Below are 24,608 nucleotides of genomic sequence, written 5' to 3'. Positions count from 1 at the left end.
TCACCAAAGTGGCAAGGGCACGCTACATTCCTATTGGCAGTGTAGGAGAGCTTTTATTTTCCACATTCTCAAAAACACTTGCTATTATCAGACTTTCAGAAAATTTTTATAAATCTGATGAATGCAATGTGGGACCTTGCAGTGGTCTTAATTGGCATCCCTGGTTTACCAGCATAGTTGACCATCATTTTATATATGTTAGGACTGTTCTACTTTTTCTTTTCTGCAAATTTCCTGTTCATAATCTTAATCCATTTTCTTTTAGGGTATTTGTGCTCATTGTCTTTAAAAAGGGGAGGGTTTTCGTTTGTTTGAAGTTTAACCTCAAACCCAGGCCAGTGGTCAATATCAGTCCTATTAGTAGAAACAAAGTGCCACACGGTGGCTGCATGTTGTAAATGGCACCCGTGGCATTGTGGCATGCAGCGTGTCCAGGCCATGGCTGCACCCTGATACCAAGCAGCTAGAGTCACAGAGAGAAGGCAGAATGTAACCTCGGCTCTCAAAAACATATATTCATTCAGAGAATTCTTTGGGGAAATGAAAATATTCTAAAAGGAATACTAAATCTCTCTCTCTGCATATATATATATATATATATAATTATAATACATAATTTTATAAATAATTATGAGTCAATGGTTACCCTCATGAAGTAAAAGAAGTGACAAAGGATAATAACCTAAATGTAGGTATTTCCAAAGTTCCTGATTTGGAAGCCTCAATTTATTGTATTTAATTAATTTTTTAAATGTTCCTGGAATAAATAATTTATAACAAGATATTATAATATTTGTGAAACATATAAAGGTCCTAACTATTTTTTTTTTTTTTTGTGAGGAGGACTAGCCCTGAGGTAACATCTGATGCCAATCCTCCCCTTTTTTCCTTGAGGAAGAGTGGCCCTGAGCTAACATCCGTGCCCATCTTCCTCTACTTTATATGGGACGCCGCCACAGCATGGCTTACCAAACGGTGTGACAGTGCGCGCCCATGATCTGAGCCTGCGGACCCTGGGCCGCCGCAGCGGAACACGCGCACTTAACCGCTTGTGCCACCAGGCCGGCCCCAAGGTCCTAACTATTTTTAATAGCTTTCTATTTATTTTTTATTTATTGGCAAACTCCTATTGCTGTCACTGATAATGGTGTCATTCCCATTACCTCTGCTCAGGTGGGGAGCAGTTTGGGATCTAAATAAGAAGAAACATTGTGTGGCTCATTCAGAATTGCATTGCCTGGCTAAGCACATTTCTCTCACCTACTAGCATGCATCAGAATTCATCCTGCTGAGCATTTGTCTTAATGGAGCAGTAAAGAATCTTTTCATGGTGAAAGATGGTATATGAGCTGTAAAGACTTACATTCAAATCAGAAAGGACTGTCTGAGAAGTCACTGCAATTATGATACTATACAGAGCATTTAGAATTTTGGTGAATTTTCTGGTGCAGTTTCCCTGTATTAGGTGGCAATGTGAGTCTTATATTTCTAGTCAAGATGTTCTCATCTTTATCTCATACTCAAAGAGAAATGGTCGTCAAACAAAATATAACTACCAAAACAAAACAAAAATCAGGAGTTATATTACATCCCAGTATCATCACTACTGGGACACTAGAAAATCATATTACTCAAATGATGTAACATCAAGGAAAGGTACATAATTATTTTCAGACCATGTGAATCAAATTTCTTTAGGCTACAGTTGACAACAATGTAACTCAAACTAGCCTAGGAAATAGGAGAATTTATCAAGGACACTGGGTTATTTCCTGTAATTGAAGGAAAAATTGGACAAACTGCAGGAAAAGTATGTATTTATAATACAAGATCATCAGGAACCTGGAGCCTGAATGCCAGGAGGACTTTCTTTCTTTTTTTGTGTGTGTAGAAGATTAGCCCTGAACTAACATCTGTTGCCAATCCTCCTCTTTTTTGCTAAGGAAGATTGGCCCTGGGCTAACATTCATGCCCATCTTCCTCTACTTATATGGGACGCCGCCACAGCATGGCTTGACGAGCGATGCGTATGTCCACACCTGGGATCCGAACCTGCCAACCCCGGGCTGCTGAAGCGGAGCACGCGAACTTAACCACTACGTCACCAGGCTTACCCCCAGGAGGACTTTCTTCATTGCTTTTTCACTGCTCTCTCTTCCTGATTGCATTATTTTTTTCCCTACTGACCAGCCTATTCCCCATGGCCACCAGCTGCACCAAGAGTTGTCACATATGGCGCCTCTCACCACCAGAGAGAGTCTGACTGATTTCCTCACTTCCAGTATGAAAAATCCTGGGAAGGTCTCTGATTCGTCGACCTCTAGAACAATCTATTCAGGTCAGAATGTAGCAGTGTCCATGAGAACCAAATCATTGGAACTGGGGAAGAAGCAGTGAGCAGAAGGATGGAAGAGTATAGAAAACACTACATATATCCCTTCATAGGAGTACTGTGGAAAGCAGATAGAAGAAAAGGATGTGTGTCATTCTGTAACTTGTGTGGAATCTCATAGTTCTGTGTCCCATCCTTTTTATAAAATAGCCAATAAATCCACACTTGTTGACTTTGAGTTGAGTGCATGAATGAATGGGTGTATAAATGAAAGAGAATTATATCCATGCTTCATAATTTATGCCTTTTGAAATTAATTTTTATGTCTTCTCCACTGTTTTAAGTATTCAATCACCATTCTTGCCTATGGGGTTTGTGATGCTGGCTTTATACATTTCCTATAGTAATTTGAACTATGCTGGAATAGGTTATAACAACTCAAAGTACTGTGTGTAACATGGGGCTGAGGGGACTCTCGAACTAACAAAGTACAGAAGCTTTAGTATTAGGGCTTGGGACATCTACGTTGACTTTTTAGACACATTTCATGTTTTGTTTTATGTTTTTGGCTATATTCAAAAGAACTGTTGCTCAATTATCTTTCCCCAGATAAGCGAAGCACTGCTGTACTAAATGGTACCCCGATGGTCTACGGAATAGTTCAAATGTCTGCAAATGCAGTGTCGAAGATGTGGATGTGCAAGGATCCACATTTTGGGCTACTTTTGAGAGGTGTCAGGTCTAGTATATCCTAGTCTTCTTCCAATATTTGTTGACATTCTCCTGCCCAGTGGAAAAGTTTAAAGTGGTGAAATCAAGTTACAATGAATGTTAAGAGAATTCTTCAAAGGAAAAAAAATAAAACCCCCCAAAAGAGAAACTTCCATGACACAGAGTGGAAGAAAAAAGAAATATGTTTGCTTTGGCTAAGTTTTCATGACGAGAAGGTTTCAACTATATCATTGTGGGTCTCAGACATATTTTGAGCGTCAGCTGAGAAAACACCCTCCTCTCCCTCCAGCTAGTTTCCTGAGTCATTGCTTATTTGTACAACAGAGAAAATGTTAATCTAGTGCCCCTATATCAAACCCCCAAAGCTTTGTTTCCATGGCTTCTTTGTAAATCCGCCATATTCTTGAAATGGTTCTTTCCAAAAGTCTCACGTCACTTTTATGAAAACACTTGTTATTATGTCTTCTAAGCCTAGCTGTATCAATGCTAATTACTACTTTGGTTGAATCTGCTAGAGTGCTGTGTACTATAGACAATAAATGTATGTAAGTAGGGTGTATAATTATAATTGACACCATTGTTTATTGTTAAAAAAGTAATTCTTTTTGAGGAAATCAAGTGAAAAAAGATTTTAAAAGAAAAAAACAGCTAATTTCTTTAATAAGATGTATGTCAAGAGGAATAAGAGGCACAATCACAATTTATTGGGTGTTAAGTGGTGCTGCTCACCCATTAAATGAAATCTGTTCGACAAAATTAAAACTGCATTCCTTGAAAAATGATTAGTAAGCTACACACAGGTTCCTCCTCATTAACATATGGAATTCTGCTAAAATATAATTTTCTCATTTGGAAATCAATTTATTTTAAATACTTTAATTATACCTCCCGTCTTTATTTTAAACGGTTTTGCAAGCTAGATTCTTCCCCTTTAAATGAAGGGGTATTCGGCCTTTAGTAAGTGACTCTATCCTGTTAGTGCTTCCTCTACTGTGAGAACTATTCTTTGCCTTTGGCTCCAATGGCCTCACTTTGGTCATTTCTCACTGCCTATGGAGGCTATCGAAGGGTGAATCTTAAACGCAATTTGTGCCTGTCTTCTAATTTAGAATTAAAATACTATTATCAGTTTATTTAATGGTTGTTACTGACTCATACTGTGGATGCTTTTGCTAGTTTATTTAAAAATATACTTTATTGGATTTCAGAGCCCTGCTCTGCCACTCTCTAGCTGTGGGGACCCACTGCTAGATGCTACCTAATATCCATTTTCTGCTTCTCTCCTAACTGAAATTTGACAGTATTCAGGCCAGCAATATATAATAACTGAAAAATCTACATTTTCTAACTTCTCCAGCAGCTAGGGTGGCAATGCGACACATGGCAAATCATGTTTGTGGAAGTCTGCTGCTGGGTTCTGGGAAAATGTGGTTTCCTGATGTAGGGGCTGTTTTCTTTTTGCTCCTGCGACAACAAATGGAATGGCTGCGACTGCAGAGGCATCTTGATCTATAAGGAAAAGGAAATGAGAATCACAGGGTCTCAGCCTTGTCATCCTTGAGCCATTGACTCAATGCCAGAAACCACCTACCTTCAGGCTTCCTGCTGCGTGAGAGAGAGAGGGAGAGAGAACAAGCAAAACCAAACAACATGCAAACAAATAAAAAATCCTTCATTTATCTAAGCTAAGCCGGTTTGGTTTTCTGTTACTCAAGGTCAAACATAACATTGCCTGATGGAATCATCTCGGATAAGTCTTTTTAACTTGCCCAACATTCATTTGCCTTATAAAATGGAGGTAATAATAAGACTTACTTCACAGGGCTGCTGTGACAATTAAGTGAGATAGTTCACATTAAATGCTTAGACCAGTGACAGCCATAACAAATGCTTAGTAAACGGTAGCAATCTAAAAATTTATTATTTATCAAAGAAACAGATACATAGTTTTTCAAAAATTGTCCAGAGGGGCTATAACAAAAGACAATGATTGCTTAAGGAACTCTTACCCTAGTTCTGCTTCTTGACAAATATTTCCAGTATTTCTGTTCTTACATTTCTGGGAGTTACTTTTGTATTTCTAAATACTATATTTGCACTGCTTTTTCTTTCTTTCTTTTTTTCTTCTGTGAGGAAGATCAGCCCTGAGGTAACATCCAATGCCAATCCTCCTCTTTTTGCTGAGGAAGATTGGCCCTGGGCTAACATCCATGCCCATCTTCCTCTACTTTATATGGGATGCCGCCACAACACGGCTTGAGAAGCGGTGCATCGGTGGGCGCCTGGGATCCAAACCTGCGAACCCCGGGCCGCTGGAGCGGAGCACACACACTTAACTGCTACACCACTAGGCCGGCCCCTGCACTACTTTTTCTTGATGACTGATTTTAGAATTTAATTATTGATATCCAGCTCTGATTTATGAGGCTTTAAATCTGTTATCCCATCTCCCATCTGCCTTTTCTCCTTCCTCCTGATAGAATTGTATCACTAGTGTTCTTCCCCCCTCACAGCGTCACTTCTACAACCTCAAGCAACATACTTAACCATCTCTTAATCCACTAATTAAAGACACCATCACTTGGCTTCTTTGTTTGTGAGAAGAGGACATTTACCTGCCAATCTCTTTACCTCCAACTCTCGTTAGCTTAAATTTACTTTTTAAATTGTCAGAGTTGAAATGTTTTTATCTTGTCTAGTATCCACAACTGACTTCAATTATTTGCATGTAAACTGATTCTAAAAGTTTAAAACGAGTAAAATAAAAATTTACATGATTATAAAAATGCAAATATAATTTTCTGCAGAGCCGTATATTAGACTCTGATTATCTTACTTGCTATAGTTCCACCACCATGAACCACATGGCTTTCAAAAGGGAACATTCCTAATACCCAGATAATATGGATCTTCTCTGGCTGCTCTACCAGTTGTTCAAAATCCTGCATCCTTTAGCATGGCTTATATTTGGATAATACATTTCTTATACACTTATCCCTTCTTCTATCTTAATTTTCTTCTGGGAAGAAGAAACTTAAGCCTTTTTCATTGATCTAGTATCTTCCAGCTTCCTACTTACATTGCCTGAACCTATTCCACTCCCAGACTTGCTATTTCAACTTCAAGACCTTTCTTTAGCTTTCATATATTTCCTTGTATTAGGTCTTTCTTATTTTCCTCTCTTGTGTTTTCCCCTTTCCATTGGCTACCGCACTGTCTAGACTGATTGGGCCTGTATCTCTTATTGCCATCTTTTTGTCTTTCACTTTTTGATTGTTTGCTTGCTGCCTTCATTGTTGTTGTTTTTTGTCAGTTACTGCTTTACATTTTATTGTTATTTAGTTATTTAATTTTTATTGCAGTAAGATTGGTTTATAACATTATATAAATTTCAGGTGTACATGATTATATTTAGATTTCTGTGTAGATTACATCGTGTGCACCATCTAAAGACTAATTATAATCCATCACCACACACATGTGCCTAATTACCCCTTTTGCCCTCCTCCCTCTCCTCTTCCCCTCTGGTAACCACCAATCCAATCTCTGTCTGTATGTTATTATTTATTGTTGTTTTTATCTTCTACTTATGTGTGAGATCATATGGTATTTTACTTTCTCCCTCTGACTTATTTTGCTTAGCTCGATACCCTCAAGGTCCATCCAGGTTGTCACAAGTGGCCGGATTTCATAGTTTCTTATGGCTGAGTAGTATTCCATTGTGTATATATACCACATCTTCTTTATTCATTTATTTTTGTTGTTGTTTGGTTCTACGTTCTGGGATAAAGATAAAGTTCTGTAGAATTTTGATTTTTATTCTCTTATTTTTGATTTCTAAGAAAACTTTCTTATTTTTGCTACCTATTTTTCATAGCACCTTGTTCTTATCTAATAGATATAATAAATTTAAAATTCTCTCTGAAAATACTTTCCATTTTTCTTTTTTAAAAACAATTATTTATTTCTTGAATTATCCCTGTGTTTTCCATTATCATTTCTCTTTTTATTCACCTTGGCCTCTTTTATCATTCAATATTGTAGTCTTTCTCAATAGCTTTTTATTTTGTTGTTAGTTCACATTTTAGACTGGGTCAATAGAGAGGCTGACTGGGAGCTCTGAGTATGGAGGGGATTTACCGGCGGCAGACTTCTCTTTTAGATAAGCATGTGAGTGGCAGCCACTATGGTGTGCTATCCATAAACGCTAGAATGAGAAGAGCTTTACTCTGGATCCTAAACTCCAATGATAGCCACTATAATTCTTTTCAAATAGTTTGTTCAATTCTATAAAAGACAAACCCTCAGCTTTTTGACCTGAGAAGTAATTGGTTATCAATTATTCTACTTGTGGAGCAGGAGGAGGAAGTGGAAGGGTGACAGTTTTGTCCATATTCCTTTAATTCCTTGCCCCTGTTTTCACCCCCAATTCTTACTCTATGTTCTGCTGGGATGGTAGTACACATATCTGGAGCATCTCTCATTGCTTCTGAGTAGATCAATGACTTCCTTGGCTGTAGCTGTCCATGTAACCTAGACTGTGCATTTCTCCACTCTGTCTCATCAGGCGCTGTCCTCTCTCCATTTCCTTCTTCTGCAAACTTACTTAAATGTGTCATCTCCTAGTAACCAATCTCATTTCATTCCTTTCATCCTTTGAGTATTTATGTTCCTTTACCATCATTTTCACAGTATCTCAAGAGAGATAAGAGGTCACACCTGTGCTCATTCTGCTGTTCTGTGCTAATACTATTTTAAATTTTATGTCCAAAACCAAATTTATGATAATCCTTTCCTAACTGGTTTTCCATATCAACAAAAGCAAATGCCAAAAGCCCTGACATCATCGTTAGCTCCCTCTTTCTCTCATGACATGTTATCTCATCATTAGCAAATCTTTCAGCTTTACATTCAAAATATATCCAGAATCCAACCATTTCTCACCACCTTTACCCCAGGCATCCAGGTATCCCTATTTCTGCTTCTGTATCCCTACTATTGCCTTTCAACAGAGCAGCCAGGGCAATCCTGTTAAAATACGTCACACCAAATCAACCCCTTGCTCAAAATAATGAACAAGGGATTCATTTGGTCACTGGGAGTAAAGCCAAATTCTTACAGTGGTCATCTACCACTATTTGGGTCAAACATCACCCCTCCTCCCAAACTCTCTGACTCATTTCTCACTAATCTCCTTCTTGATCATCACTCCCTTCCAGCCAAACTGGCCCCTTGCCATTCCACCAACATGCTGGGTACACACCTGTCTCAGAGCCTGCTTACCTCCATGATAACCACTTGACTCACTCCATCATCTTCAAAGTTTTCCTCAAATGTCATCATCTCAGTGTGACCTTATCTGACCAACTTATTCAAAATTGAAATATGCCCCCCACTTCCAGCATTTTCTATCCCCCTTCCCTGCTTTATTTCTCCCTAGCACCTATCACCACCTTATTTATCTTGTTTATTGTCAACTTATCCCCACCATTATGTAAGTGTCATGAAGACAATCATTTTTGTTTATTTAGTTTATCCCCAGCACTCAAAATTGTGCCTGGTACACAGTAGGCAGTTAAGTATTTGCTGAAAGAATAAATATTATTATATAGCTATTATGAAAATTATTGACAAAGTATTTACAAAATAGTTTTTTTTATTCTTAGGGGTAGCTTATTCACCGGGAGCATTTGATGCTCTGGGAGCATAAAAATGACAACTGATATTAGGACAGTGGATGAAACAGATCAACCTGCCACTCTCAAGGGATGTCAGGTATTTTTCCCAGTAATTAAACCAGGAAGCCAAATTTTTTAGAGCTCTTCTTCTTTCCAAAAAATTATGCTTTTTCGTTTATTTGTTCAAATCTGTGTGCCTGTTTCAAGGCAAGGCTCACAGATAATACAGTCAGGGCTTCCTCGGCTGCCAGGCTCAGAAGACAGGGAGGTAGAGGAACAAGGGGGGAGCAGCCCATCTCTGGGTTATGGGTGTTTGGAAAGAAAGGGGAGATGCTGCTGCCTACGCAGTTTTCTGTCTTCTCTTTCTGGGGAAAAGTGGGCTTGCACTAACAGTAGCCCACAGTCTGAAATCATGATCATTTCTGTGTCCTGGGGTATATATTTTCCTTTCGGTTTGGCATTAATTCCTGTATGTGGCATTCTTAAACACTGCCTGGCTCAAACAAAGCTCTTGTTTAATGAATGCAGAAAAGACACTCGGGAGACAGAGGCTGGGGGCGCTTTCCCCCCCAGTCACCAGAATAGCAATTGCTGGTTCTTGTCTGGGTGTGAGGAAGAGATTGAAGTCCAAATTGCCTTTTTTCCCTCTTTTTATTATGAATGTCTCTCATTTGACTTCTGAACTTTTAGACTTTTATATGAGTGTTCCAGATGGGTGACATTTTCACAATTTGAAAGTTTAAGATTTGTATCCTTTATCTGCCCCACACTCATCCAAAACTCAAGTACAGAACGTCGTATGAATCCCATTTTCCGACAAAGGACATCCACAACTATAAAACTCCAAGACCAGAATTGTGCAATGTATTGACATAGTAAGAACTTGGCCCTTATTTATGGTTGGTTGGAATATCCTAATCTGACATAGGCGTATTTTGTTAATGAGAAGGTCAGGAATAGCTGTGAATGAAGATCTCACAAAACACAATAACCAAGAGGGCTAACTTTTCACATCTGTAAATAGCAATCTTTTTGGCATATACATTCTACCCCCAAGGCAGTCATGCACAGTTTTCCATTATGTTCCAAAACACATTGCCGAAAACAATATATGGCACATTTTTCCTAATCATTTTTGTTTAAAGAAAAGGCAAACTTATAGCCATTGCTTGCTCACCATAAACTAGTCTTAAATTCAAAAAGGAAATGAGATAAATTGCACATTTTGTACAGAATACTGTTAGCGTTTAAAAATTCTTATCTCAATGTGTATGTTCCCAGAATAAAAAGAAATATAAGAACCTCCTGTCTTTTGAGGTCAGCTTTTAAATATCTATACTGTTAATTTAGAAGAATGTCTGAGAAAATTCCCAGAGTTTTTGATGAAGCAAGTTCCGTATCAGGAACGGCCAGAGGTGGCTGAGCAGGCCCCTTCCCATGTCCCTCCTTCTCTTCTCTTTCCTAACTTTGTTTTGTACACTATGATTTCTTTTTCTTAAAAAAAGCACCATTTCTGTGGCACTTTCTCTTATTTCCTTTGCCTAAAAGGCCTCAAGTATTTGGCCAATTGAAACTATTTTTCATTTTCTTGCGACAGCATGTGGCAACTGATGGGTACAACAGGGTGACAGTGACAATAACTCTTTGAGTGGGAACAAGGTTGGGTTTGGGAAAGATTAAGAGGACGGAAGCCATTGTAGTTAGCGCCACCACCGTTCTCATACTGAGAATCTTGGCAAACTGTGGAGAGAGATCTGTGCTGGGCAAAAGGGGCCTGGAGCAACCAGCTAAGGGGCCTGAATGTCTCCAACTCTAAAAAATGGGATGATTAGGGGACATGATGCCCAAAGTCGCCATGGCTCTACAATTTTTCATGATCTATCAAGGGCTCAAATGTCCCTCCTTCTCTTCCTCCCTCTTTCCTTTCTTCCTTTTTTTCTTTCTTCCTTTCTTTTTTCCCATACATTAACTGAGCACCTACTACAGACAAGGCAGTAAGCTAGATCTTGGGAACACAGAAAAGATTAACCTATTGTTTCTGACTTTAAGCAGCTCATAAAATCCAGGGTAGGGTCAGACACACTGACAGATGATTACAGTGTGATAAATGCAATAGAAAATATGCATGTTTTTCATCAAAGAACAGAGGAGGGAACAATCAGTTATTTACGGACATCATGAGATGGAGGGGAAGATGGATGAGTTGTATTTAAGCTGAGTCCCTAAAGAGGCTCAGAAATTCTCCTGGTGGACAAAATGGAGAAGAGCAGTCTAGGAAAACACATGATTCTGAAGGCATTAAAATTAAAATTATAAAGTCAGAAAGAATCACAAGAGTTAGGACCTGCTGGAGCAGAATGGTGCAAGGGTCCAAGCGGCGAGTGATCAGCACCTGAGGGCAGGGACTATGTGAGTTTTGGTCCCTGATGAATCTCCACTGTCCAGCAAGGTGCTTGGCACATACTAGACCCTCAATAAATATTTGCTCACTAAATGAATGAATGAATGAAATAGACAGAAAACTTCATTTTGTAAGTAATAGGAAATGAAAAGCATTTTAAGCACGATCAGGTTTGATTTTTATTTTAAGATCATTCCTATGCAGATGGACACGTAAAGTTGGAGAGGAAAGAGGATTCTAGAAAAGAAGGCAGAAGGTGACTACAGATGAGACCTGTCAAGAACTTGAACAAGATGGCAGAGGGAAGCAGGATGAGGAAAGAGATGTGAGAACTAGTTAGGAAATTCAGAGAGCTTGCAAGTTATTTGGATGGTGGGCAAGCAACTGATGTGGATGAAGTTAAGGAACACTTCCAGGAAATCCCATATCGTACTCTCATAATGAGTGAAACAGATTCTCTATGACATTCATAGCTGCAGAAGTGGCAGAGCTCCCTTAAAAAATCTAAAATAGTCACTCAAGGCTGATATTCAATTTATAGAACACATTTTTTTTTTTTTTTTTTTTTTTGTGAGGAGATCAGCCCTGAGCTAACATCCGCCAATCCTCCTTTTTTTTGCTGAGGAAGAAGGCCCTGGGCTAACATCTGTGCCTATCTTCCTCCACTTTATATGGGACGCCGCCACAGCATGGCTTACCAAGCAGTGCGTCGGTGCGCGCCCGGGATCCGAACCAGCGAACCCCGGGCCGCCGCAGCGGAGCGCGCGCACTTAACCACTTGCGCCACCGGGCCGGCCCTATAGAACACATTTTTGAAGAGCTTATTTATTCTGTGACAGCTACTTCCAAATGTAATAATTTAACATACAGAGATCCTCTATTAAACATTTCTTTGCATGTGTGAATTAACATTTAAAAACCTAACGGGCTCAACTAGTTTGGGAAATTGGCAGCATCTATCAAAGCTGGACATATGATGATCTATGACCAGCAATTACATATCTCACAGAAAGGCATATGTTCATAGCAACATGACTCATAATAGCCCTGAACTGCCTGACTGTCCTCCAACTGTGGAATAGATAAATAAATCTGGCATACTATTTAGCAAAGAGAATCAACAAACTACAACTACATGCAAAATATACAAGAGTCTCATAAACATAATCATAAGTAATAGAAGTCAGACCAAAAAGAAAACATATTGTATGATTCCACTTATAGAAATTTTAAAAGCAGGTAAAATTGTAACCTTTGGTTTTAATCAAAGTTAGAGGTCAAAATAGGATGTGTTAGTAGGGTAGACACCTGGGGTGTTGGTAATGCTGTTTCTTGATTTGGGGACTGTTTACACAGGTATGTTCTCTTTTCAAAAATCCACCAGTTGTACAGTTATGATCTGTGCACTTTTCTGTGTATATTATATTTCGATCAAAAGTTTAAAAAAATCTGGCTGAGTTCCTGCTAGCAGCATTGCTAAATAAGAAAAACGAATTTGTTTATTTTGTTTTCCTATTTATAAATGCTTAAGAGAATTTAGTGCACATAGAAGTAAGGGTTGAAAGCAATGCATCTGTCAGTCAATCATTATGCAGAGAAGTGAACACAAAATTTCCCCTGCATGACTCTGCCATTAGACATCTCAATCTCAACCCACCACATCCTTGCTGTTTCAATCCACTGCATCTTAATATACTGGAGAAAATCTGGACTGAAATTTGCCAAACTGGGTGATGGTTCAACAATGTGCCCACCCAGGGGGCCTATCAGAGAGCCAAACTAGTATGACAAACTGAATGTCAGCGCCTGAATCTCAAATCCTGTCTTTCAGGGTGATAGGCCACCGTTCTAATAAATTGCATTGAACAAAGAGCAGGGCTGGGAAGCTGTGGGTGTTGGTGAGGGGATGAGCTTCCAGGGGCCCAGCCAGGGAAGGCAGCAGAACCTAAAGGGAAGACATGATGAAAATCATTTTAGTTTTCTAAATTCAGACAGGGAAGGCTTCATCTTTGTTTCCTTTGCATCATGAGATTCCTCTTTGCTAATCATGAGAGATTATATTCCTTGCTGAGATTCTCTAGATGAAGAGTGCTCTCCCAACAGTTACACACTGGATCCCTGAGACCTGAAGGTAAACACCAGTATAAGGCACTCCTGTGAACCCCTGCCCCTGGCTCAGAGCAATCTGTTTTCCAACCTACGCAATGCTATTTAGACTGCATGACTGTAAGGAGTAGTATGCACAACTAGAAGTCTCTTTCCATGTAGCCCCCCACGTCAAAGAAAAACAGAATATTGGAAAGAGGAGCTAGAATTGGGCAGGAGAAAGAGAGTTATTTTACCTTCAGACTCCTTGACCAATGGAAAAATTTGCATTGATCTGATAAATTGGTTAGCCTGCTCAAAATGACACTATTTTTTGGGTTGCTGTAAATGATCTTTTGCAGTACATGTTAACCTTACCAGTCAGATCTTTAACAAAATTCACCAACTGGTACTGAAAAGGGCTTGGGGACTCAAATAGTCTTTACTACCAGCTACTGACTTTTGTCTCCTTTTTCACTGAGAAGATGGAGGCAATCAGAAACCTGGAACTCCCTTCACCACATGTACCACTTACCAGCATCTCTACTGATGTACTCCACTTTTCCTCCTCTTATACAAGAAATGCCCCTGCTCCTGTCTGAGCTCAGTCCCTCTATTTGTGAACTAGAACAGGGTCAACAAACTTTTTTTTATAAAGGACCAGATAGTAAATATTTTAGGCTTTGTGGTCCATATGATCTATGTCATAACTACTCAACTCTGTCTAGTGAAAGCAGCCATAGACAACATGTAAACAAATGGGTATGGCTGTGTTCCAATAAAACTTTGTTTATAAAAATAGGTGGTGGGCCAGATTTGGCCCCAAGGCTGTAGTTTACTGGGCCTTGCACTAGATCCTACTGCTCTCATCTACTCAAGGACATGCTCTAGCAATGCTCCTACTCTCCTACATCAGCACATTGTTTTCCCTCTACAGGATCATTCCCGTCAGCATACATATATATTGTTGTTTCTCCCATCTTAAAAACAATCTCTAATTTCACTTCACCATTCCAGCAGTCTTCTCATTTCTCTGCTGCCTTTCACATCAAAATTTCTCAAAAGAGCAATCTCTTTTGGCTTCTTAATTTGTCTCCAGCAATATTCCCCAGAGCCCACTCCAATACGCTTTTGACTCTACTACTCCACTGAAGTTGCTCTAATCAAGGTCCCTAATGACTTCTATATCATTAAATCCAGTGGTCAATTCTTGGTCTTCATCTTGACTATGAGCAGCATTTGACCCTGTTGATTACTCTCTTATCCATGAACCACTTTCTTCACCTGGCTTTCTATGGCACACACTTGCCTCATTGCCACCCCACTGGCTATTCCTTCTCAGCCTCCTTTTTCTGATTCTTTCTTATCTCCCCAATCTCTTCATGTTGAAATATCACTCAGGCCCTAGACATCTTCTCTATCTGTAGTCAATTCTTCGCTGATCTTATCCAGTCTCATTAAATACTATCTATAACCTGACTTCTAAATTAATGTATTATATTTGGCATTAAACTCCAGGATCATATATCCAACTGCCTACTCAACATATCCACTTGAGTGTCTAATAATAATATCAAACTGAACACAATCGAAACTGAACCCTCGCTATATACCCCCTAACATGCTCTACTTTAAATTTTCTCTATGAAGTAAGTGGTATTTCCATCCTTCCTGTCTCTTGGGTCAAAACTCTAACATCATTCTTGATTCTTCTCTTTCTTTCACATGCAATATACAATTCATAAGCATATGCTCTTGATTCTTCCTTTAATATATATATATTCAGACCCCCTCTCATCTCCTACACAGCTCCACCTTGATCCAAGTCACTGGCAACGCACTTAAAATATTTCAATAGTTTCCTAACTGGTCTTCCTGCTTCCATTATTGCTTCTCACCATGCAGTCCATTATTGACTCAAGGGTTAGTCAGATCATGTCCATCCTCTGCTCAAAATCCTTCAATGGCTTCCATCTCCTTCAAAAGCCAAGCTCCTTTAAAAGCCTACATCGCAATACAAGAAATCAACTTCTGTTGCCTTTGCTAGTTTCCTTTGCTGATACCTCCAACTTTGCCAGGAATCATGTAGCTTGTGAGTGCAAGACTGTTGGGAATTAAGGGTAGGACAGTAAAGAGTGGATGGTGATAGTCACCTCCTCCCTGTGGCTCCAAGGAGAAGTCAGGACACCCCACGGAGGGAGACTGAAGTTCACAAGTTCCAGGAGGTGGCAAACGTGGTTGTGTCCATGGTCCCCAGGGGAGCAGGAGATGCATGGGGGAGTGTGCAACTCAGAGGGCAAATGTGAAACAAACCACCTATTTCCAGGTACAGTAAAGGGAGGTGACCCTCGAGGGAGCAGGGAAAGCTATCTTTAGGGTAGAGAGGGGTTGGCGAATCATGCTGCATAACAAAAAGTATGATTATTGTTTAATTGCAAGAGTTATCATGTTTTCAGTCCAATTACAGAGGGAAAAATGGAAAGACACAGTTTTCTCCCCAATCCATTTTTAAAAGCAGTCACTTGTCTAAAAGAATAAATAAAAAATTCAATTTCAAGTGATTTATGTAAGAAAGAAAGCATGCAAATCTGGAATAATATATTTAGGAAAGTTTAAGTCCTGATAGTGATTAAAATTTTTTAATTGATCCAAGAGATTTCTCAGATATCTATGATATTGTTGCAATTGAGCAACTTTCTTCAGATTTTTGCTTTCTCTGAGTACCACATAAAGAAATAATCCCTTTCTCCCACTCTCACACTCTCTCCTCTGCTTTATTATTGTACACAGATCTCCATCTGACCTACATACTTTTACTTCATAATCATAATTTTTCTGTTTATTTCTTCCAGATCGCTGGCTCTCAGAATTCTATAATGCTGTATCTCTAACACTGGAATTGTGGCTGGCACAGAGAAAGCACCTGACAAATGTGTGTTGAATGAATGAATGAGCCAGAATCTCTTTGTAAACAACTTTTTCTGGAGACATTTGACTTTCAAAGAAGCTCAGGTTTTCTGCCGGGAGTTCTACATAATGAGAGAAGCTGTCTCCTTTGATGCTGGCACTACACAAGGTATCATGTACATTGGCCTTGGAGATTAAATAGAAAGTGTGATGTTATGAGACAATACTGAGAACTAGAAGAATGGAAAGTAAGTTTTCAGAGTGAAATAGTGTGTGCAAATCTTAACCTTCTGGCTGAGCAATTTCAGTGGGGGAACAATACCCTACAGAATATCACAGCCAGGGAAGGCAAAATATATTCTGTATCTTCACTAATTATACCAGAAAGATCAAGTAGCTGCTGGGAAAATATCTATGGATGCAGTCCCGATGGGGAATGTTACAGGGCTCAGAAATCAAAATCCTCAAAGAAAGTTAGCGGGTAGGAGCCCACAGAGAGGAGGAAATTGAACATATTTTAAACATAACTGTACAGGGGTGTAATGCTATATAAGATATGCAGACTGGTTCATAATATAAAATCTATACTCACTCTTAGCAAAAGCCTCCCTGAAAGTCATTGACATTTACTGAATATTTTTAATTGTCAGTTAATGAATCTCATGAATTGGTTATTTTTTAAATAGAGTATGGTTGCATTTGGGGAAAGAGATTTTAAAAATATTTTGCAAATATTTAGTAGCTGTTTATCCACATTTCATCCATCCATCCAACCATCCATCCATTTACTGAGAAATGAAGTATATAGAACTCAACAGATTACCAACAGGATACCAGAATAAGAACTATTGCAAGGCAAGTACAATGCTGTCACACAATGTTTCATTGAACTGAAGTCTCTCCAAGTGTAAATCATCCTATAGAAACAAATGGGTGACTTGGTTCTCAAAGAGATAAAAATAGATTAGGTTTGTAACACAGTCTTGAAGAGTAGTTTCTAAAGACCTCAGAATGCTAAAACTGGTTGGCATTTTATTTATTCTAAGAATTGAGGTCGATGTTATGTAAATGTTGGAAATAAACCTCTACCATAATCACTAGTGAATTAGAGGCCAGGTCAGTACATCTGGTGTAGCTCAGAAAACTGTCAGAGCACCGAGTGTTAAAAAATTATAGATCATAATGTCCAGACAACAAACACTGGCCTGACATGACCTCGTAGTTGTGATCCATGATGTGCGAAGTTCTATAAGGGCACAGATATGACATGCAACCTTCAAAGTATTTTTAGATTCATATTCTTAATTCTTGAAGGAAATTGTATGAAGGGTAAGTATTATCACTAGTATCCTAAAAACTATAAACATGGAAAAAAGCTCTTCTTTCCATATGTATATTTCAGTGTTCTTTTAATGGCAATTGGACATTTTTAGAGAAAGCATCAAACTCGAGCCCAAGATTCCCAGAAGTCCACAGCTTCTTGTTTGATGTATCTTGCCTGTATTCTAATTATTTCTGTATGCATCTGAAAGGCCCACTATCTTAGTAGATTAGCAACTCCTTAAAGAGATGCCATGTTTAATTCATTTTTCTAATCCATAGCTGAATATATATTATTTATTATTAGTTAAAATTTTTATTTTAAAAACTTATTTCTTCATTCTTTCTCAATTAATTGAGCAGCTGCTATGTGCATGGTCAGGAACTAAGTGATACACAGGTTAAGAGAAGTTAAAAAGGTACTGAAGATGTCTGCCCTCAAGGAGAGGTTGGAAAGGAGATGGGGTTGGAAGTGGCATGAGGTAACACTAGGAGAGAATGAGTTGGGATAAGATGTTTAGGTGAAATGGAATGTGGTTTTATGTATTTATTTTTTTTGCAAAGAAATTATACCAAATGCCTTACTCCTAATGAAAAATATCCATAATTCTAAGTAGATGCCATTATTTGGAAATGCTTGAATTACACTTCTTCTTGGTAGCTAAATTATTTTTAGATGAAATTTCAACACATGTTAAATACGACAAAAACTCAAAGTCTTTCACAGTCATGAGTTCAATATCATAAAGATTCAAATCAAGGTGACAAGCTTCAGAAGTTTCTATCTACCATACCTTGGCCACTTCTTCTTGGAAAGCCACGAGGTTCAGATGGGAGATGTTAACTAGGTCAGGCCCATACACCACTGTTATCATGCGATGTTCCAGGCGCCCGATGTTTCCCACATCCAAAAGTTCACGTAACTTGGGGTCCTGGATAATAAATGTTGAAAAAAGTTAGTTTTAACTAGAGATTCCAATGTGGTAGCATAATTTCAAAAGAATTAGAGTTAGAATGCCTTCAAAACAAAGGTGCCTTTTATTCTTACTAGAAAATGGTATGAGTTGAAGTCCCTCATGCCACGATGGCCCAGAGAGGTGAAATAACTTGCCCAAAGATTGTGGAGAGAGAATTTCTGACTCAAGACTTGGTCCTCATGGCATTATGCTAAGTGAAATAAGTCAGAGAGAGAAAGACAAATACTGCGATATCACTTATATGTGGAATCTTAAAAAGCTGAACTCATGGAAACAGAGAGTAGAGTGGTGGTTACCAGGGGCTGGAGAGTGGGGGAGATAGTGACACGTTGGTCAAAGAGTACAAACTTTGAGATACAAGATGAATAAGTTCTGGCGACCTAATGTATAGTATGGTGATTATAGTTAATAACACAGTATTATATACTTTAAAGATACTAAGAGTGTAGATCTTAAATATTATCACCACAAAAAAGAAATGGTAATCATGCAATATGATGAATGCGTTAGCTAACATTATGGTGATAACCATATTGAAATATATGGTGTATCAAATCAGTACAATGTACACCTAAACTTACACAATGTTATATGTCAATTATAGCTCAATAAAGCTGGACAAAAAGGACATACGGTCCTCAGTCTAGAGCTCTTTCTGTCATACTGTCATTCAGTAACACATTTTTATGTGCCACAATTTTCCCTTTGTTTCCTCCAATCATCCCATGAAGCACATATTGAAATGCAAAATCTCATCCCTCTCCTCAACGCATGGAGATGTTAAGATGAAGAAGGTGGTTCTGGTAGAATCAAACACAACAATGCCATCTAGGGCTGGGCAGAATCATAGCTGAAGGTCACAGCATAGACTTTCTCCAACACTGAGTACTGATGTAAAGAGAGAGGCCGGTAGAGTGAGCAAAATGGTGGCACCTGCCGTGATTATGTTGATTTCAATTCTGTCCTCAAAAAGTACCGGGATTTGGACATAAAGAACTTCTGTACTCTTTTCAGAGCAAGTTGCATTCTTTGGGACATCATAAGTGAGGATCCCTTGGCGATACAGTCCTGCTGGGAAAACCAGGTTTCCAAACCTTCTGAATTCAAAATAAAACCTACAATAGGGCTCGTTCTGCTTGGCTGAATTTATTTTCCTCTCATAGAACAGGCCTTGAAGGAAATGAGAGGTCCATGCAGAAAATTAGCATCAAATCAATCACTTAGCAAATTTTCAGCCAGCTTCTGAGCAAGGAATAAACTTGCATTCTTATTTATTTAGCTAAGTGCTGGGCCAATAGGGCTGATTACTTAGGCTGGTTATTCTGATCTCCCTTCTAAAGTTTTTATATACAGCATCCTTACAAAGAAAGAGCGGACTTATAAAAATCAAGAAAGAAAACAAACAAAACCTTTGCAGCTGAGTTATTTGATTTGGTGACATTAATTCTCTCTTTAGTTAATAAAACTTCCTCCTCTGTTTGGCTGCATGAAGAGGAACATTTTCAGGTAAGTTATGAAGAGAGAAAATCCCATTTCAAAGCTGTGCTCAATATAACTGAAACCTCAAGTTGACTAACAAGTTGAGAGCCTATCAAGTACATCATGCCTCCTAGAAAGATCAAATGTTATCAGAAAAACCTCAATTTGCATGACCTAGAAAAGGAGAACACAGTAAAAATTTTATTAAATAAACAGTAATAGTAAAAATGGGAAATTTTAGCATTTAGCATTAATGAAAGATTAAAGGAGAACGTTCAGGAAGAATGGACTTTTTGTGAAGGCTACTTAAAGAATAATACCAACCGTTCTGTAAAATGATTAATTGCATCACAGTTTTTGAACAGCCTTGAGGCAAGGTTAGGAGAGAAAATATATTTGATCAGTACTTAAAAATTTTTGTAAACTTAAAAGAGAAAAATAATTCTCAGAAACTACCTAAAACTTATTATAAATCACAAGCTTTAGATCAATGCTTACAGAGTCCATCAATATTCATATGTTTACAAAATTTTTTTTTTTGTGAGGAAGATCAGCCCTGAGCTAACATCCGTGCCAATTCTCTTTTTGCTGAGGAAGGACGGGCCCTGAGCTAACATCTATTGCCAATCCTCCTCCTTTTTTTCCCTTTTTCTCCCCAAAGCCCCAGTAGATAGCTGCATGTCACAGTTGCACATCCTTCTAGTTGCTGTATGTGGGATGCGGCCTCAGCATGGTCTGACAAGCGGTGCATCGGTGCGCGCCCGGGATCCGAACCCGGGCCGCCAGTAGTGGAACGCGCGCACTTAACCGCCAAGCCACGGGGCCGGCCCCTTTTTACAACATTTAATGGGGGAATATTTGGGGATGAATGGGCTCTATACTTTGGACCCTTTCTTTCCTTCCAATGAGAGCCACGTAACTCACCCCCTGGCTTTTTTCTCTCCCAAGCATCTTCTGTTCAGTCTACAGTACTTTACTGCCTAATTCTCATGTCCATTCAAAACACTTTTGCTCACTTATTAAATACTTGATTGATTAAAGAATGCCTCCTGGCAGAACTGCAGGAACTAAGTGTAGGGGTCAGGGAGTTCACTTGAGTTGTCCTTGAGATACAGGAACTCAAGCGAAGTAGAGAGCACTCAGAGGAAGTACCCAGAATAGAAAATAATTCTGGAAAATGCTTCTAGGATTCCCCACTGTTCCTAACAATATTGTTAGGGAGAGTCAACAGGAATTTCTAAGAAAGATGACCAACACTTTGTGACATCTATGTAAAAGTTTTCCCACTAATGGTTGTTTATATATATTTAAAAAAATTATTGGCTTTGATGTAACTAGAAATTTGTAATGAAGTATGTGGAGGTGACGGTTGGGCTGAGGAGGATAAAGCAGGCTGGCAAAACGATGGTGATGATGATTGCATCTGTGGGGTGGGTATTTGAGGATTCATTATGATATGTCTCTCCACATCCGAGATAGTTAACATTTGTACAATAAATAATTAAGAAAATATTATTGAGTGTGAACTGGAGGAGAAGTTAGATTTGAGAAATATTTTTTCAATAGAAACCACAATATTTCAAAATTATGTAGTTCTGGAAGTAAACACAGAAATCATTTCAAGTACATAACAAGCAAATCCTTTTTTGGTAATGGATCATACTAATTTTTAAACTATATTTTACTTTCTTTTCCCCCTTTAATCATTTTATTTATCTGTCAAATTAAACCTTTTGTTCATCTATTGCATTTTTATCAACACCAAACTTGGTCACGTCAGAATTCTCTCCCTTAAGACAAGACTTCACTTTTCTTTTTACCTATAAGTTTTCTCATTTTAAACACAACATCCCAAGCTGATGTGGTGGCTTCAAACCTCATTCTTCATGATCAAGCATATTGATATGGGAGGGGTATACTGAAAAATTGATTTGTCCTTTCAGTTACCAAAAGTTGCCTTCAGTTGCTTTCAGCAGAGGAGACCCTCAGCAAATAGGCAAAGCGGAGAATTACCCGGAAGGATAAACAGCAAAGACACGAAGTGTTTGGAGAACCTCCTAGGTGGAAGGAATTTAATGTAAACAGATGTCTAAAAAAATGGTTGTTGGGTCCGGCCCGGTGGCGCAAGCGGTTAAGTGCGCGCGCTCCGCTGCGGCGGCCCGGGGTTCGCTGGTTCGGATCCCGGGCGCGCACCGACGCACTGCTTGGCAAGCCATGCTATGGCGGAGTCCCATATAAAGTGGAGGAAGATAGGCACAGATGTTAGCCCAGGGCCGTCTTCCTCAGCAAAAAAAGAGGAGAATTGGCGGATGTTAGCTCAGGGCTGATCTCCTCACAAAAAAAAAAAAAAAAAAAAAAAAAAAAAAAAAAAATGGTTGTTTCTGGGGTACATGCCTCTCAGATCTGGGGATATGAGTGGCTGCATTTCAAAAACAAAAATAATCAAAATAGTAACAATAACAAAACCTACAGACAATTTGCATGAAAACCACCCCCACCCCCAAAACCTATTCTACTAAGGAATTTTACATCTGAGCGTTTCTCATCGATTGAACCTCCTGATCAGTTTTCACAGAAGGTTTTATCTATTCAGGTAACTACCAGACTCAAATACATTTCTTGGTCCCTGCAATTGATATACATTGCTTGAAAGTTTTACAAAGAAAACAAGTTGTCTCCACAACTCTGTAAAAATGTTCAATTTCTCTGCTAGAGAACACTAAAGTATATAGCTCAGAAAAAAATAAGAAGTGAAGTGAACTTGGAGTTTCATATTCTCACTAAGCTGTCACTCAAGGCCTGCTTTCCCCAGAGAATATCCTAGGTATGTCTCCACAGTTGGAATTAACCAGACCAACGAAGAATTCTGGCAGCTGTAATTTACTGCACTTTTAAAGTTAAGTCCTAGATCATCTCTATTCCCATAAGAGTTACAAAATAGAGATTGTCTGACTAAATAAGCTCACTTTCTCTCAATCATCAGGATTTGTGATTAAAGTCCATGTCTGTTGCAAAGACAGTCAAGTTGCTCAAATTAATGATTCCCATTTCCAGGTAATGGGTACTGAAGAAAGAAAAGACTGTTCTACACCTGAGACACAAGGACTCCATTACAGCACGTGTTACTGTAATTATAATACATTAGTCAAAATATGAGAGATTAATGGAAGGAATAAACACAAGCTAAACGATGATTTTTAAAAGAGTTAAATGCCAGTTTCAACCTTCATTCCTTAATATGACTTTTAAGGAAAGCTATTTTATTTATATGTCAGATAGCCACAAAATAAACTATCTTCTCAAGACCTTTACATTTCATTTTTGGTGCAGAAAATGTACTTTACTCATTTTTTCATCTCCATAAAATACATCTTTACTGTATTTTATGCTTATTGAACAATTTGTATATTAATTTTATTCCTAGCACTTAATGCAATATTCTCAATCTGAATTAAGGTTATATAAATGTAACTTTAATCCATTATTCTTATAAAGGATTAGGTAGATGAAAGTGTTTCCACTAATAGTCAGTACAACAGTCGGAAACAAAAGAGATGGATTCCTTGTTATACTTAAGTGACATTCCTAAGCTCCAGGTTTGTGGGGTTAAAGCCACCTCTTCTTTGAAGGCAGAGCAAATTCTTTTTGTGCTTTATTCAAATTTTGTTGTAAAGGAAAGATATAAACTTATATCCAGGATGGTTCTTCAACAATCCCTTGAATTTAACATTTGTCTCTCAAAAACTAAAAAACAGATTAACAAATCCCCTTGAAATCAATACTTATCTTCACACTTCTCACTTTAAAGGCGTATCTCTCTTTTTTATGAATGTGATGAGAAATGCCATTCTCTTCCTCAGGATGCACCAGTAGCTTAGGCAGCTAACACAGCAAGCAAGATTTTTTAGATAAAACACTATCCACTTGCATGGACAACAACTCTGAAATATGGTGTCATGAACATCTCCTACTCAGAGAGGAAGACTTGGAGGATGTTGTTTATGCATTTTTTCCTGTAAGTGGCCGATGGGGGGGCTTGAATATTTTTCAGCCGTTTCTTCACATGGAGAGAACAAAGGTAGAACAGTCTGACTATGGCAAAGAAAAGTGACTATGGGCCAACACTAGAAAGAAAAAGAACTGGGGGAGTATTGTCCTTCCTCTCTCGCAGTGCTATTATCATAACAAGGTCATTTATATTGTTTTGGATAGAGTGGTGATGACTTTATAGGGTCAGTGTCCACTCCATTCACAGGGAGCCTGAGTGTACAAGTAAAGGATTTGATGGAGAGGAGAAAATTTAGTTGGCCTGGCTACACATTTCCATTCAAAATAAAGTGCCCTGAAGATGCCAGGCATGAGTTGATTGAGCTAAAGCTGACACGCTATTCAAATCTAAAAGAAAATAATAGTTTGAAAGAACTGTAAAGGCAACTATCTTGAAAAATATTCCCCTTGGTCATGGGCATATCCATGCAGAGCTAAAAATCTGATTATCTTTGGGAAGGGCCACACAGAAGAGAAATAAAATTCAAGGAGAATCTTCAAACAGCATTCTAGTGGTTAATTAATAATTTAATGCTCCAGGTTTTCCTCCTCTCCATGAACAAGCTCAGGGTGTGGTTTAATGTAGTTCAAAAGCTAGAAAGAAAAGAAAGAGGAAAGGGGTGCTAGAGGCATTCAGGCAGGCTGACACT

At 38.6% G+C, this 24,608-nt stretch overlaps 1 protein-coding gene across 2 annotated transcripts in view; it reads right to left on the bottom strand.

Annotated features, from left to right (window-relative positions):
- PLCB1 (phospholipase C beta 1) overlaps positions 1-24,608 on the bottom strand; it is a 681,789-nt gene that overhangs the window by 222,030 nt on the left and 435,151 nt on the right. For both annotated transcript variants that reach the window (XM_058563193.1, XM_058563194.1), the window contains exon 4: positions 18,250-18,387. In XM_058563193.1, coding sequence (XP_058419176.1) covers positions 18,250-18,387 — 138 coding nt within the window. The remainder of the gene's footprint in view (positions 1-18,249; positions 18,388-24,608) is intronic.

This window comes from Diceros bicornis, chromosome 19, assembly GCF_020826845.1.
Source record: "Diceros bicornis minor isolate mBicDic1 chromosome 19, mDicBic1.mat.cur, whole genome shotgun sequence".
NCBI classification, from domain to species: Eukaryota; Metazoa; Chordata; class Mammalia; order Perissodactyla; family Rhinocerotidae; genus Diceros; species Diceros bicornis.
The sequence above is the reverse complement of the archived record's forward strand: the minus strand, read 5'-3'. Positions and strand labels throughout refer to the sequence as shown.